The sequence below is a fragment of the Pteropus medius genome, unplaced genomic scaffold (assembly GCF_902729225.1).
Source record: "Pteropus medius unplaced genomic scaffold, Ma_sr-lr_union100, whole genome shotgun sequence".
Lineage (NCBI taxonomy): Eukaryota > Metazoa > Chordata > Mammalia > Chiroptera > Pteropodidae > Pteropus > Pteropus medius.
The window spans coordinates 2,166,013-2,183,051 of NW_024346692.1; the positions used below are offsets into that span (position 1 = coordinate 2,166,013).

The following is a 17,039-nucleotide window of genomic DNA, read 5'->3' on the forward strand; positions in this document are numbered from 1 at the left end:
TTTATATGATTTTGACTACTCTAGACATCTTGTAAGTGAAATCATACAGTATTTTTTGTGTGTGTGATTGGCTTATTTCAGCATAATCTCTAGGTTCATCTATTTTGTAGCATGTGACAGGATTTTCTTCTTTTTTAAGGCTGAATAATATTCCACTGTATGTATATACCACATTTTCTTTATTCATTCATTCATTGATGGATATTTGTGCTGCTTTCATCTCCTGGCTCTTGCGAATAATGCTGCAGTGAACATCGATATGCAGATATCTCTTTGAGATCCTGGTTTCAAGTCTTTTGTATGAATACCAAGAAGCGAAATTGCTGCTGCATCATATGGTAATTCTATTTTTAGTTTTTTGAGGAGCCTCCATACCATTTTTGTAGTGGCTTCACCATTTTATGTGCCTACCAGGTGGGCACAAGGGTTCCAATTTTTCCTCATCCTTGCCAAAACTTGTTTTCTGTTTTGTGATGATGGCTATCCTAATAGTGTGAGGTTGTATCTCATTGCTGTTTTGATTTACATTTCTTTAATGATCAGCGATATTGAGTATCTTTTCATATGTTTATTGGCCACTTTGCATATCTTTTGGGGAGATGTCTATTCTGGTCCTTTGCCCAGCTTTTAATCAGGTTACTTGTTTTTTAGTTGTTAACTTATTAGATATGATTTGCAATTATTTTCTCTCATTCCATAGTTTTCCTTTTCATTCTGTTGATTGTTACCTTTGATGTGAAGTTTTTAACTTTGATGTAATCTCCTCGGTCTATTTTTACTTTTGTTGCATGTACTTTTGATGTCATATCCAAGAAATCATTGCTAAATCCAGTGTCATGAATCTTTTCCCTTATGTTTTCTTCTAGTAATTTTATAGTTTTAGGTCTTACATTTAAGTCTTTAATCCATTTTGAATTAGTTTTTGTATATGGCATCATGGCCCGACTTGTTTTTTGCATTTGGATATTCGATTTTCACACCATTAGTTGAAAGACTGCCCTTTCCTCACTGTGTAGCCTTGACACCCTTGTCAAAAGATAATTTGACCAAATATGTGAGAGTTTATTTCTTAGCTTTCTATTCAGTTACATTCGTTTGTATGTTTGTCTTTATGCTAATGCCACACCGTTTTGATTACTGTAGCTTTGTAACATGTCTTGAAATCAGGAAATACAAAACTTCCAGTCTTGTTCTTCTTTTTCAAGATTGTTTTGGCAGTTCAAGGTCCCTCGAGATTTCATATGAATTTTATGGTTCTTTTTTCTATTTCTGCAAAAAAAATGACTTTGGGATTTTGATAGGGATTACATCGAAAATTCATCACTGAGTAGCATATATATTTTAACAATATTAAGTCTTTCAGTCCAGGAACATGGGATGTTTTTCCATTTATCTGTGTCTTTTATTTCTTTCAACAGCGTTTTATAGTTTTCAGTGTAAAAATCCTTTTTCTTGGTTAAGGTTACTCTTAAATGTTTTGTTCTCTTTGATCATATGGTGATGTGATTATTTTTTAAATTTCTAAGATTGTTCATTGTTAGTTTGTAGAAATACAACTGACTTTTGTGTCCTGATTTTCTATCCTGCAACATTGCTGAATTCATATATTAGTTTCAATATTTTTTTGTGTTGAATCTTTAGAATTTTCTAAATATAAGAAATTTCTAAATATAAGTATGTCATCAGCAAACAGATAATTTTACTCTTCCTTTCCAATTTGGCTGCCTTTTATATATTTTTTTTCTTGCTTAATATTTTGGCAAGGCCTTTCCAGTATCATGTTGAACAGAAATTGGTGAGGGTGGACAACTTTGCTTTGTTCCTCATTTTAGAGGAAAAGCTTTCATTTATTTACCATCGAGTATGATGTTAGCTATGGGCTTTTGATGTATATTTTGTTTTTATGTTGAGGTAGTTTCCCAATTTGTTGAGTGCTTTTATCATGACAGGATGTTGAATTTGTCAAATGCTTTTCTTCAATAATTGAGATTATGTGGCTTTTTTTCTTCGTTCTGTTAATGTGGTATATTATATTGATTTTCATATGTCAAGCTATCCTGGCATTCCATGGATAAACCTCACTTGGTCATGTTGCAAAATCCTTTTAATGTGTTGGTGAACTTGGATTGCTAGTATTTTGTTGAGGATTTTTGCATCTTTGTTTATCAGGGATATTAGCCTGTAGTTTTCTTTTGTTGAGGTGTCATATGTATCAGTATAATGCTGTCCTCATAAAATAAGTTTGGAAGTGTTCTCTTCAATTTCTTGGAGGAGTTGAGAAAGACTGTTGTTAATTCTTTCAATGCAATGTCTGGTAGAGTTCTCCAGTGAAACCATCTGGTTTTTGGCTCTTTTTGTTGTTAGGATGTTTTTCATTACTGATTCAATTTCCCTAATTGTTTAGGTCCTTTCAGATTTTTTATTTCTTCTTGATTCAGTCTTGGTAGGTTGTATATTTCTAGGAATTTACTCATTTTTTTCTAGGTATCCAATTTGTTCACAGTAGTCTCTCATCCTTTAGTGGCATCAGTTGTAATTTATGATTTTATTTATTTATGTCTTCTCTCTTTTTCTCAGTTATCTAGGTAACTTTTGCCAATTTTGTTGATATTTTAAAATTCCAACTCTTAGTTTTGTTGATTTTTTTTTCCCCTATTTTATGTTTTCTATTTTGCAGTAATGTTATTCCCTTCCTTCTTACTTTGAGTTTAGTATAGTTTTTTCTTTTTCTAACTTTTCAAAGTGTAAAGTTAGGTTGGTGATTTTAGATCTTTCTTTATGTAAGCATTTAATGCAATAAACTTTCCTCTTGGTACTACTTTTGCTGCATTATTTTCCCCAAATATTTGGTAGGTTTTGTTTTGTTTTATATCTGCCTCAAGATATTTTCTAATATCACTTGTGATTTTTTATTTTATCTGCTGGATTTTTAAGTGTTTTTAGATTTCCATATATTAGTGACTTCTCCATTTTCCTTTTGCTGTTAATTTCTACTTTTATTCAGACAAGATATTTGGTTTGATTTTTATCTTTTTAAATTTGTTAAGGCTCATTTTGTAACCTAATATGTGATCTGTCCTGGAGAATGTTCTGTGTGTGCTTGAAAAATTATATTCTTATGCGGTTGGTCTATATGGTCTGTTTGGTCTATATGGTCTATAGTGTTCATCTGCCGTTTCCTTAATGATTTTCTGTCTGAATTATCTGTCTACTATATAGAATATATTGAAGACTCCTACTATTATTGTGTTGCTATCTATTTCTCTTTCAGTTCTGTCAGTTTTTGCCTTATAGATTTGGGGGCTTTGCATACATATTTATAAATGTTATATCTGGTTAATGATCCTTTTTATCACTATATAATGTCCTTCTTTGTCTATTGATTATTTTCTATTTGCCTTAGAGCTTCATTTATTGCTTCCTGTGTTTTGTTGACTTTTTTTGTAGTGACAATCATTTATTCCTTTCTCATTTCCTTTCGTGTATCTTTTATAAGTATTTCTCTGAGAGAACTGTGGGTATTGCATTAACTATCGTAAAGTTACAACTGTTTTAAACTTGTAACAGCTTAGCTTCAGTCACATATAAGAACTCAACTTTACATCTTTACCTCACCACTTTGTTATTGATTTCATGCATTATATTTTTTTATATTATATATCTTTTAACCTAGATTTACAGTTATTTCTTATGTGTAAATTTTATACCACAATTAAATGTGACTTATGCACCAACTTTATAGTAATGCAAGATTCAGTATTTGTTTGTATATTTACTTTTACCAGAGAATTATATTGTGTTGTGCTTTCTAGTTGCTGTTTTGTGTCATTTCGTTTTCACTTAAAGAATTCCTTTTAACATTTATTATATGGCAGATCTAATGGTGATGAATTCCCCCAGCTTTCTGTATCTGGGAAAGTCTTAATTTAACCTTCATTTTTTGAATGAAAATTTTGCTGGATATGATATTCTTGCTTGGCAGTCTTTTTTCTATCAGTGCTTTGAATGTATCATACTACTTCTTTGTGGCCTGCTAGATTTTGTTTTTTTCTAATTCTTTAAAGTGTAAAGTTAGGATGGTGATTTGAGATCTTTCTTTGAGAAAACCACAGATAATCTTATGGGAGCAAAACCTCGAATATGATGGGTCACTTTTCTATTGCTGCTTTCAAAATTCTTTATCAGCAACTTTGACAACTTGAGTATGTTTCTCAGTATAGGTCTCTTTGAGTTAACCTAGTTGGAGTTTTTGAGCTTTTGAATTTGTATGTCAATTTAATTCTTCAGATTTGGGAATTTTTTAGCCATTATTCAAGTAGGTTTTGTGCTCATTTTATCTCTTCTCATTTTGGGATTCTCATATGGATGTATCAGTTCATTAGATGGTGTCTCAAAAATCCCCTAGGATGTCTTCATTTTTAATTATTTTTTCTTTTTGCTCCTGTCTGTAACTTGATCATTTAAAATGACTTTCCTTCAAGTTCACTGATTCCTTATTCTGCTTGATACAGTCTGGTATTGATCTCCTTTAGTTGAATTTTTCATTTCAGTTGTATTCTTCAGCTCCAGTATCCTGTGTGTTCTATTTTAAAGTTTCTATCTCTTCATTAGTATTCTCATTTTCTTTGTGCATCATTTTCCTAATTTCATTTAGTTTTCTATTTATGTTCTCTTTTATTTCATTGAGCATCTTAATACCATTCTTTTGTTTGTTCATTTGGAATTTCTCGTTAGGTAATACACAAATCTATGTTTTTAGGGATTTATTTCTTTGATTGGGCCATATTTCCCTATTTCTTTGTATGTCTAGTTCTCTTTTATTGAAATGTAGGCATTTGACAAAACAGCCACCTCTCCCTGTCTTTTCAGAATATCTTTGTACGGAGGAAGACCTTCGCTCATGAACCCAGGTGGATACTCTGGGGCCTCTTAAACCTTTCTAGAAGTGCATCTTCTCAGAACTTGTGCATGTAATTTGCCATCTGAAGCAATTCATCTGTTTCTACTTGGGAGCTCCCCTCCAACCCTTCATGTGTTCCATATTGCAGTCTTGGTTTTGTAAGCCATAGTTTTGGAGATCTCCCTGCTGTCTGTCTGTGTTACTATAATTTTTTTGTTCCCATACCAAGCTGAAAGGCTCACCTTTGTTCTCATCCATTCTCCAGATATTTAGTGTGTGCCACTTATTCAAGTTAAGGGAGACAGAAACCAGTTCCTCGGGCAGTACCCCAAAAAGCCTAATGTGTTACATGCAGGTTCCTTTTTTTCTTTCCTGAAAGAAAAGTTGCAGGTGGGGAATTTTCTCTTGATTGTGGCACACTGTGTTGAGAAGAGGATAGAGGATGATGGGTAAGTGCAGTAGACCTTCTTACCCACTATAGTGTACCTCTTCATGGCTTTGCTTGGAGTGCTGTAACTCTCATCTGGTTTCTGGAATTCTCACAAAAGAAATTTGGACTGTATATTGTTAAGTCATTGTCTGAGGGAAGAATGATATGGGGCTTCCTAGTCTGCCATCTTGCTGATGTCACTATACTGTAGTGTTTAAGGTCCTGTATGTGATAACTCCATACTACGTTCTAATCTAGTATTGTTTATTATGCTTTTATTCTTCCTTTTTCTGTTTTTCTTCCCAAAATGTTCTTTACCTTCATCTTAACCATTTTGAATGTACTAATTACTCAAAGACTTATATGAAGATACATTCCTTTCCAAAAAAACTTTTTAAAACAGTTTTTCCATTTGCTCTACACTGTTATACTTTAATTTTCTTTTCTATTTGTTTGAAATGTCTATTGTATCTATAGTCAGATGTTAAGCACCTTTAGAGCAGTTTGCCTTAATTCTATCTTTTGTCTGTTCTACACACATAACTAGTACAATGCTATATTGGTTGGTAAAAATTATTCTTTTATCCTATAAGAAGCAGCAGGATGTATTTGTGTTTGAGAAGGGAAGAGTGATTAGTGGCATCTGCTTGATGTGATCCTAAGCACTTAATCACCTTTGGTTTAACTTCTATTATTGTTACACTTAATTAAGTCTTGAGCAGAGTTATTTTGTTTTTCTCAATTTAAGAAATCAGTGACAATAATGTCATTATTGATGGAGACCAAAATAATGGTAATTAACATGTAGGTTAGAATTTTATTTCTATATTCCTTGTTTTTTGGGGGGAAAGGCTGAAATTAGTTGATACTTAAGTTTAGAATTGAGACATTTTTATGAAATTTTGTCACATAGTAGCAAGTAGTCCTTTTTAAAACAACAATTGTAAAAATAATTTCGATTCAAGAGTTTTGATTTGTGGCCTAAGATGATGCTATTTAATTGGTAATCCACTACTCCTGGGTAAGAATAAATATATATCCTGTTTATTGAGTTTCTGATGGTAGTCTGGTGCCTGCTATGCCTAGTATACAGTAGGCATTCACTAAATATTTATTGAATGTGACTAGTTTGTTATTTATATTTTTTATTAATGTTTCTTGAACCCTTACAGCATGTAAGCCATTTTCATATTCTTTATTTACTCATCTCAGAAAACTGAGATATAGAAATTATTATATTCATATTTCATATGATAAGCAGTTGTTTTAATTGGTATGTAATTTCCTTAAGGCACAACTAATAAGTAGTAATTCCAAGATTCAAATTCTTATCTCAACCAGCAGTAGTTTCCATTGTATTATAGAAGTAACATAATACATTGACAGAGCATTTAAGGTCTTATTATTAAAGCTTTGTTGTATTTTGGGTTTTATTTTACCTTGGTATTTTTTTCTCCCTCAGAATCCATCAAACCCACCTGTACCTGTATCACCAGGAAAGTCTGTAGTTGATGTCAACAGCAGTAACAATGTGCCCTACAGGTGAGAATTATAAAGAGTCTTGTCAAGTTTTCTTTTTTTTTTATCGTCCTCTCTTTTTCTTTTTGTTTGTTTTCAGTTCAATTTATTTAAACTAAAAATGAAAGACAAAATATAGTTCACCCGTTTCTCCCACTCTGCAACCCTCACCTCTAGAAACCACCAGTCTGTTCTGTTTGTTTGTTTTTTAGATTCCATATTTGTCTTTTTCTCTGTTTGACTAATTTCACTTAGCAGAGTGCCCTCAGGTTCCATCCATGTTGGTGCATGGGAAGATTTTATTCTTTTTTATGGCTAATGTTACGTGTGTGCGCGCGCGTGTGTGTGCATGTGGGTAAGTTTTTTTATACATTTATCCATAGATGGACATTTAGGTTGTTTCCATATCTTGGCTATTCTTAATAATGATGTAATGAAAATGGGGGTGCATATAGATATCTTTTCTAATTAGTCTTTTCATTTTCTTCAAATAAATATCCAGAAGTGGAATTGCTGGATCACATGATAGTTTTATTTTTAATTTTTTGAGGAAGCTTCATACTGTTTTCCATAGTGGCTGCACCAAATTACATTTCTACCAGTAGTGTACAAGAGTTTTAAAATAACAAATCTTTCAAGTTTTTAAATAAGAGAACAAGGTTCTAATTTTATTTTGCGGAAGAATCCTAGAATGTAATCTTACATATTTACATAGAGATAAATGTTTAGTATATTGGATTAACTGTAGTTTCTTTTTTGCTATGTGGTAATTGTTCACCTGTAGCTATTGGTTTTGCTAATTTATCTAAGGCTTTCTCTGGTGATTGCAGATTTCTTTAATCACTTGTGCTAAGTAGTATTCTCTCAAGTAATTGAAATGTTTTAGTCAGGGATGATAAAAACTAATGTCTACAGATACTAGGATATACATATAGTTTTCAGGTAAAAATATTAAGGACATTAGAATATAAGAGGCAGTCTCTTCCCTAATGCCATAGACCCCCGGCATTCTGAAGTCTGTGTGCTAGCTTTGCCTGAATACCCTCACTCGCGGTTTAGCGCTACATATAGTACCCAGGTCCAGCCACTCTTTTTCCCTATGGGCACTGCTTTCTCCGTACATAAATTGATGTTCCTCAGAATGGCATATCCGTTACTATTTGTATGTATTTCATAGAAATGCTGGCACAGTGAGACAGTTGCTGGAATTCAAAAGAAATGTAAGTGAGAGTGCACCGCCATCCTTTCAGACCTCTGTGAATACAGGTAATAATATTATTTAACAATGAAATATATTTTCTTAGTAATTGAAGGCTTTGGTTTTCTTTTCACATTCTTTTGAGGTTGAAATATACTTAGAATCTGAGCATATCAATCTAAAATTGAGTGCTAAGTGTAAAATTTTATTTAAACATTAAGGTTTACACATATGCATAAAAATATAAAAATTCTAATGTTTAGTGGTTCTCAAACTTTCAGTCACCATATCCCTGTATAATCTTAAAAAATTATTAAGAACCCCAAAAAGCTTTTGTTTATGTGAGTTGTATTAATTGATACTTACTTTAGTAAAAATTAAAATAAAAATTTTTAATGTTTATTCATTTAAAAACAATAAACCCATATCATGTAAGACAAATCACGTTCTAATAAAAAAATAACTTTTCAAAGCTTGAAAAGTGTGTCTTACATTTTTATAAAGTTCTTCTGTGTCTCACTTAAAATATTAAGATGGCCTGTGAAAGGTGGATTCTCATACCTATTATCTGCATTCAGTCTGTTGCAATTTGTTGTTTTGACTGAAGCATATGAAGAAAATTCAGCCTCACACAAATATGTAGTTGGAAAAGGGTTAATTCTTTTAGAGAATTATGGGTATTTTTTTGACATAGTCAAATAGTAGTTTATTAAAGGTTAGTTGCAAAGTGGACTCTAAAACCATACCAATGAACTTTTCTTTTTCATTAAAATCCATTTGTCTGTCTTGTACTTGGATAGATCTTTTACTAATACCATTCACTGATCATTTGGAAAATGTTCATTGACTTACTGAATCGTCCAAATGTTGACACATCTCATTAATAATTTTTTAAAATTGCATTAATTTATTTGACTATTATTCTCAGAATGCTTTTTAAAGATTTGGGAAGCTGTCATGCTGTCAGTGGCAGATGAAAGTTTTTCTAAAGTTTTAATTTTGGTTTTGGTTTTTAAAATTCAGATTTTATTATTGCCAATAAATACTGTTGATTGTTCTCTTTGAAATGACTACCTTACTTGGTTTATTTTCAAAAAATGATTTGCCAGATACCCAAGTGTGAATAACCACAGTATGTCTGTAAGTCATCCTTTCAAGTAAAAATGGACTTCCATGAAAAAGGGTGTTAGCTTATAGCTCAAACAATCGTACAGGTACTTTTCCTTCAGCCAGCCATCTTACTTTGGCATGCAGACGTAATTATGTATTCTTCCTATTTCTTCACACAGAATTTTAAGAAGACCTGTACTCAATGGCTGAGATTTTTAAAAATTAATATTTACTACTTTATCATGGACATTGTCAAGTGAAACAGTTGTTTTTGTTTTTTACTGTGAACATCTTTTGATAAAGAATGCAGTGACAGTTTGGTACCACTATCTTGATTTTTGTACTAAGGCATCGGAAGTTTTACTGACCATTGCTTTTTGCTCTGTCAGTGCAAATATCCACATGGTGAAAAAGTCAAGTAATGTTTTATTATTGTTCTAAAAATAATTTTAACATTGCAAGCTCCCTGAAAGGGTCTCAGAAACCCCCAAGTGTCCCTTGGATCACACCTTGAGAATTGCTACTCTGGTGTTTTATGGTTTTCAAAGAAAGACTACAAATCAAGGAGAAAGAAACTTGGTCATCTATTTCAAACCTGTTCAAATGAGAATAAACAAATAGTTGAAACAAGATTACTATAAAACTCCAGTGACCAGGATTTTGGTTTTCTCTAGTCTTTAGTATCACCTCCCTTATTTCTCAGTTCATCTCCCATCTTCACTCTGCTATTTTCCATATCATATAATGTCAATAGAGTATCAATACAGGCAGGCTTCCCTCTCTAGTTCCTCTCCCAGGCAATTCAATACAACTTGATCCATAGATGCAGGTTTCACATGGTCCAAATGATAAAATACATGACCAGGTTTACCTACTTTTCACTAATAGTGACAACTCTTACTAGATTTTCTATTTGAGCATATATATTGCCAGTGTCCTAAAGCATTTATAATGTTTTTAGTGTAATTTTAAAAATATCTATACAATTTTTCCAAGTTTTCAGTGTTTTGACTTTTTCCAATCACTCTAAAGTGATTATAGTAGTTTTCAGAGACTGTTTTGATAATGAGAAAGCAGTTCTCCATATTAATTATAACTCATGTGATATTTTTATGAACGTTTCAACAGATGCAAAAATAATTCTACAAATTTAATTTTAAGAATTTCAAGAATTTACATCTGGAAAAAAAATAATTATGAAGGATTTTACCTACTATAATGTATTAAATTTGTATTATTATATTATCTTAGCTAATAAATGAAGATAGCCGTTTAAACTGAGACTTCTTTTTTCTTTCCATAGTATCTTCAACCAGTCTTGTCACTCCTCAAACAGTTGTCAGTAGTCAACCTAAATTGCAGACTCCAGTGACTTCGGGTTCTCTGACAGCAACGTCAATTCTTCCTGCACCCAACACAGCCACTGTAGTTGCTACTACCCAGGTGCCTACTGGAAATCCCCAACCTACAATCTCTTTACAACCTTTACCAGTGATTTTGCATGTACCTGTTGCGGTATCATCCCAGCCTCAGCTCTTACAGAGCCATCCAGGGACTTTAGTGACCAACCAACCATCTGGCAACGTTGAATTCATTTCTGTACAAAGCCCACCTGCAGTGAGTGGTCTTACCAAAAATCCAGTATCCTTGCCATCCTTGCCAAACCCCACTAAACCAAACAACGCTCCTTCTGTGCCCAGTTCTAGTATTCAAAGGAACTCTCCTGCCAGTGCTGCACCATTAGGAACAACACTTGCTGTACAGGCTGTTCCAACAGCACACTCTATTGTACAAGCCACGAGGACTTCTTTACCCACAGTAGGCCCATCCGGACTCTATAGTCCATCAAATAATCGTGGTCCTATACAGATGAAAATTCCGATTTCTGCTTTTAGTACTTCATCTCCCTCAGAACAGAACAGCACTACTACCCCAAGAATTGGTGAGTCACTATGTAGGTTTAATAATAGAAATGCAAGCGTATTAATGGCCTATATAGAATTCGTGAGCGTGTTTGTGCTTGTGTGTGCGTGTATGTAGAAAGGCTAGCATTATTGGGAAAACAGTAAATAGAATATCCTGGAGATTATTTTGAGTAAGTTTTTAGTTAGGGAAGAAATGATGTTGTTAAAATGGAATTTGAGAGAGAGTGTATATGAGTCAGAAGTTAGCATTTGTAATTTATCTTTTAGGAATTTTCCTAATTGGTGAATTTTTCATTTAGGCTCTGTGGCGAGCATTACAAATTACTTTTATAATACATTTGCCAGGAATATCTGAATATAACATGTTTATTTTAAATTATATAATTGATGTAATATATGTTTATAAGAGGAAAATACCACGTATTTTCCCTACCCATTTGGAAAAATCTTTTATGCGTTCATCACGCGTATCTTCTATTTTTGAACAGTTTAAAAATAGGTTTGTCCCTCTCTAATTTACTACAAAATGTTTAGTTTTCTCTGTTGTATATTTTCCCCTGTGACATAGTATTTGATTATGTTTGTGTATATCTATGTACTTTGAAGTATTGCAAAAAGGAGAGCTTGATCATATCTGTATTTAAAATCTTTATGTCTTTGTTCTTAGAAAACATACATTTTTTATGCATTCTTGAAATTGCTTATTCTTCATTTCTGACTTCACATTTATCCCCACTGCTTTTGAAAGACAGCAAGAATGGGTAGACATCATGTGTATAGTGAAGTTGCTACAGTATCTGTTTTATTGACATAGTAAATGACCATGAAACATAAGCAACAGATTCTAAAGTACAAAATTACATTTATAGGTGAGATATATGAGCCTTTTAAAACAATTTCTCATGTAGCCATTCGTAGTGTACTTGCCCTCTTGGTATATTTTCTCATATAAAATAGTGATGATATTTCAGAGTTGTTAAGAGAGTAAATGAGTAGCAGATCAAAATTAATATTGGACTGAATCTGAATATCACCCTCATATAATTAACATCTGGGATGTAAGAGTAAATCTGAAATGTTTTATAAAATGCAGTTGTTATTAATATTAGTACTTGAATGCTTATAGAATACAATAACTTTCTTAGCATTATCTGCTACCTCATTATTCATTAAACACTCTAATTCATGTTTGTAACCCTAAAAGATGCTTACTTTTAACTATCAGTGAAGGAGTAAGATTTTAGGGGATTACTTCAGTTTTCTCTAATTTTTTTCTTCTGATCCTTAGTATTTTTTAATACGTCAGGTGGAAGATGATTTATCATGGACATTGGAGTTTTTCGTCTTTTTGAGATATTGAGCCTCAGTTGACATTGTTTTTAATTAATGGTCGCAAGCTAAGATATATTCTTAAATATTGAACTTTTCCTGAAAGACCATGGTCATTAAAAGAAATAAATAACTTAAAAAGATTTTGTTTAATGTTATGAATGTTAGTACACTAAATATGTCTATAAATATCAGAATCATAATTTTATTATTTTGTTCTCTTAAAATTTTTGTTAATATTTATGGACACAAAGGATCTGTTTTTCCCAGTTATCTAGCTTATGCATTCTATTATTTGTAATAAGCATCAGTCTGTTTTATTTGAATGTTTTAAATTATTTTTGTATATAAAATTAAGTTTTCAGTCATTAGTACATCATTCTACTTTTATGATAATACATGTTTATACTAACACTTAAAATTTTATATTTTAACATTTATTTAACATATTTGTATTTAATGTATAAATTATATTAAGGAGATCTTCAAGTTCTATTTAGAATGTTTACATACATTTGAAAGTCAATTATTAGATATTATCATAAATGAATGATAAGCTTTATATGTTATTTATAATGTTAATTAGAATAAAATCCTATGAGTTGATATGTTCTTTGAACATGCATAATTTCAGGAGTGCCACAAATGATGTTAAAGTATTAAAGTAGGCTTTTAGCTATTTAGGCTTCCAAGAGACTAAGCTGAAGCCAAATAGCAAATTTTGGCTCAATATAGAGTTAAAAACCAAACTTTAATACATCCCTAATGTGATTAGATATGTAATTAAAACATTTTAAGTCCTATACTTACTTAGGTATTATTGACTTAATTAGAATATATGTGCTCTAACTAGACTGCATGTATTTTTTATATGTTTTATTACAGTTGATATATCCTCATAGAGTCAGTCAATATTTTCTGTTTATGGTAAAGTAAAAACTATCCTAGAGACTACTTGGTAATTTAGGGATAAAATTATAGCTAATGTCAGTCATTCATGAAACATGGAGTGCTTATATTTGTTCTAAAGCCCTGCAAAATAGTTTGTATTTTCACCAACCTTACAGTCAAATAGGGAATTTGGCTCTTACATAAGTAATTAATTATAAATGTGATGAATGTTAAGATATGCAGGTTTCAATGAGAAGATATGGGAGGTCTGTAAAGGTATAAGAAAATAAATGAAAAGATGGTGGAAAACAGGATTAAAGATTTTTGCTGTGAGTAGTATGATATCTGTGAATACTGGCTGCTGTGAGGGGGTGGTTTGGACAGGATAAAAGTGGAGTTAGGGAGACTAGTTAGGAGGCTCTTGTAGAGGGTATAGATGTGAGATGGTGTTGTAAAAATGATTTAAAAGTTTTGCATTTCATTCATTTCCATACATTATCCATACCTACACAGGGACACTACTAATTGGCACTCATATAAAACCCTTTAAAACTCTGGTAAAAATGCACTGTTGGTTAAAAATGACAATATTTTTTAAGAATAGTAAGATAGAAGTATTTCCCAAATGATAAAGATTTTGAGGTACAATTTTTGATTGTACACCCTCACCAGTCTTATTGATAGATTGATTTATAACTTTTTACTTTCAGAAGTCATCTAAAGTAGACAATATAGTAAAAGAAAAAAAGATGCAGTGAAACTGTAAAATGTTACATTAAGAATCAAGAAAATTGTCTGTAGTAAAGGAGTAGGGGAATGTTAATTGAAAATCTAGATTAATGAATATTATTACAGTTCTTTGACTCTTAGCATTGAGACAATTAGGGCAAAGAAAGAATCATGCTAGATAACAAAACTTATATAGTTATTTAAAAACATATGCATGCGTGTGTATGTATATAACATTTTATTATTAAGCATCTAAATCTTTACCTGAGTGTTAAATTCTTTTTTTGTATGAGAATATTTCAGTAGAAAATAAAAATGGAGCGCCTTCATCTACTTTCCACCTGAAGTTATCTTTTATATTCACTTGAAAATAAAAACACGAGTTTCAAATCTAAAAGAATGTAAGAAGGTAAAAACAAATGTAAAAGAATGTAGTCTAACATTGTATATAACATTATAACATTGTAAATCACTGATGTTTTGGTAATGTCATTGTGTATTTTAATACTCTACCATGTAGGATAAGTAACATGGAATTAGTTTTTTATTAAGTAGTATTTCAGGAACTCCACAGTCCAGAACAGATGCTGACTTATTATAAATGAAGTAATTTGAAGTTTTTTTAAAGTAAATAATATATTAATATATTCTTTCTACAAAAAGAACTAAGATAATTCAGATGGAGTAGGGAGACATTATAAGGGACTCCTCCCCCTAGCCTGGAAAAACCTCTTTCTACAGATAGATGTTTATTCTGATTTTTTAATTTATAGATTTATATATGTATATATGGAAATACATAGTCTATTTCCAGATGTTATTTTTTTATTTGTATTCTGAAGATTTGCAAATGAAAGGAATGCCATACTTTACCCAAGCTTTTTAACATATTTAACGAGATGTTTTAACATTAGAAAAATCCTATTAAATATAATTCACCACATTACCAAAGAGGAAAAGCTAAATAATCACCTCAGTAGAGTCTAAAGACATTTGATAAAATCAAATACCTTCTCTTTAGAAATTGAGACAGAAAAACATTGTTTTACTTTGTGCTGTTCTGAAAGTAACTTTTATGTGGGTGTGTGGGTGAGTCTGTGCATCACGAACTTAACACAACTTAACTGAAAAATGAATAAAGAAAAATCATCTGTAATTGAACTTATTGAGATTATGCAGGTGTATTTTTTCAGAAGCACTGTGTTTATAATTTTTCTAATAAACTTAACACACTTTTGCCATGTCATTAAAATTTTTTTCTAAAGGTATGTAGTATGGAAGAATTATATTTTATTTAACCATTCTTTCATATTAGAACATTTAAGTTATGCACATCTTAAATTATTTCCCTAAGATATTTCTTAGGATAGAGTTAAAATTTCTGGATCAATTGGAATATGAAGTTTTTTGATTTCTGTTGTGAATTTGCCCTTCTAAAATATATTGTAGCAGTGGTCTATCGGAGTCCATTTACACATGAATGTGACATATTGATAGACCAAAAAAAAAAATTAGAGAAAATTGCATAAATTGTTATATATAAAGCAACTCACCTTTCACATTTTGTAGATGCTTTTAAAAATGACTGACTTTTTTTTTTTTGACTCCTCAGAAAACCAGACAAACAAAACAGTAGATACTTCTGTTAATAAGAAAGCAGCTGATAGCACATCACAGGTAAGACTTTCCTTCTGTTTCAAGTTAAAATTCTAATTATAGTCCACAGGAGAATGGATTTCCATCAGTATTCTTTAATACAGTGAAAATTAGAATCATTTTTCTGAGAGTTTTTTACAGCTCTCCAAAGATTTTCAAACAACTTCTCTGTAATAATTGACAAAAATTGAGTTTCTTAGAGGTGATACTCATTTATTATATTAACTAACAGTTTGGATTATATAATTGAGAATTCAGTTATTTGCCTTTATTTAGTGTAAAGATTCAGTGTAGTTTCCTTCTGGTCCATCTTCTTAAGGGTCTCGCTGGCTTCCCCCTATTCTTGTCCCCCTAGCACATATACAGAGGCACCATTTTAATTTCTTCAGAGTTGATTAAAAATAACTTTTTGCAAAGAAAATCTTCATCTTTTTGATAGCTTATTAGCACTTTGCCAGTCTTGGTACTTTTTTATGTTAAATCTTAATTACCCAGAGGTGGAGTAATTACTTTTTCCCTGTATTAACAGTGTTCTTCCTACTTCTTTTACTATATTGCTTTAGGTATAATAGATTTATAGAGACATCATTTAGGTTGTTGATAGTTTTTTTTTCTTCTCTTCTTCTTAATTATTTCAAGAAATTCGTATAGTTTTTCTGGAAGACCAAAATCTTGAATAAGCAGGCATGAATAAATTACATGAATTTTAAAACAAGGGCATAATGATCTTTTTAAATATGACTGTTTGCTTTAAAATGATGGATTTTTGACCAAAGCTAGATATATACCATGATTTAGAGATCAAATTAAAGCGATAAATATTTCGTTTTATACGAATTTTAGCAGTCTTTGTGTATGATATTAAAGATCAAAGTTATGATTAATTCTGAGGATGTCTTTTGGATTTTTGCTATATTTTCAATTAAAAGTATATATAGGGTATTTTCTAGAAGACATGTGGTGTGGAAAATGTTGATTAGTGATTTTTATGTGACATAGGAAGTCTGACATTATTAGGTAAAACTAAACTAAACCAAGAATTTACAAACATCTTTATTTCCCTCAGTGAAACAAATAGCCTATTATTCTTTAGAATATCGCTTTCCGGTACACGTGGCTAACACTTTCTAGTACACGTGGCTAACTTATTTTTACTGTGCTTGTATGGAAATGATTGTTGTTCAATCATACCTAATCAAGAAATAACTGAATATGAAAAATATTATTTGTAGTTCTTGAATGAAGATTTCTCTAACATCTTCCAAATAAGTATTACCTTATTTCACATAAAGTATTATACTACATATTCATCTACCTCATTTTATATAATACTTTACAAATAGTGAAAAATAA

The 17,039-nt window shown here is 31.3% G+C and overlaps 1 protein-coding gene across 3 annotated transcripts in view; it reads left to right on the top strand.

Moving 5' to 3' along the window:
* The window catches only part of ATF7IP (activating transcription factor 7 interacting protein), a 104,236-nt gene that overhangs the window by 67,636 nt on the left and 19,561 nt on the right, over nucleotides 1-17,039 (top strand). For all 3 annotated transcript variants that reach the window (XM_039876413.1, XM_039876412.1, XM_039876414.1), the window contains exons 7-10: nucleotides 6,793-6,872; nucleotides 8,026-8,114; nucleotides 10,460-11,098; nucleotides 15,643-15,707. In XM_039876413.1, the coding sequence (XP_039732347.1) occupies nucleotides 6,793-6,872; nucleotides 8,026-8,114; nucleotides 10,460-11,098; nucleotides 15,643-15,707 (873 nt within the window). The remainder of the gene's footprint in view (nucleotides 1-6,792; nucleotides 6,873-8,025; nucleotides 8,115-10,459; nucleotides 11,099-15,642; nucleotides 15,708-17,039) is intronic.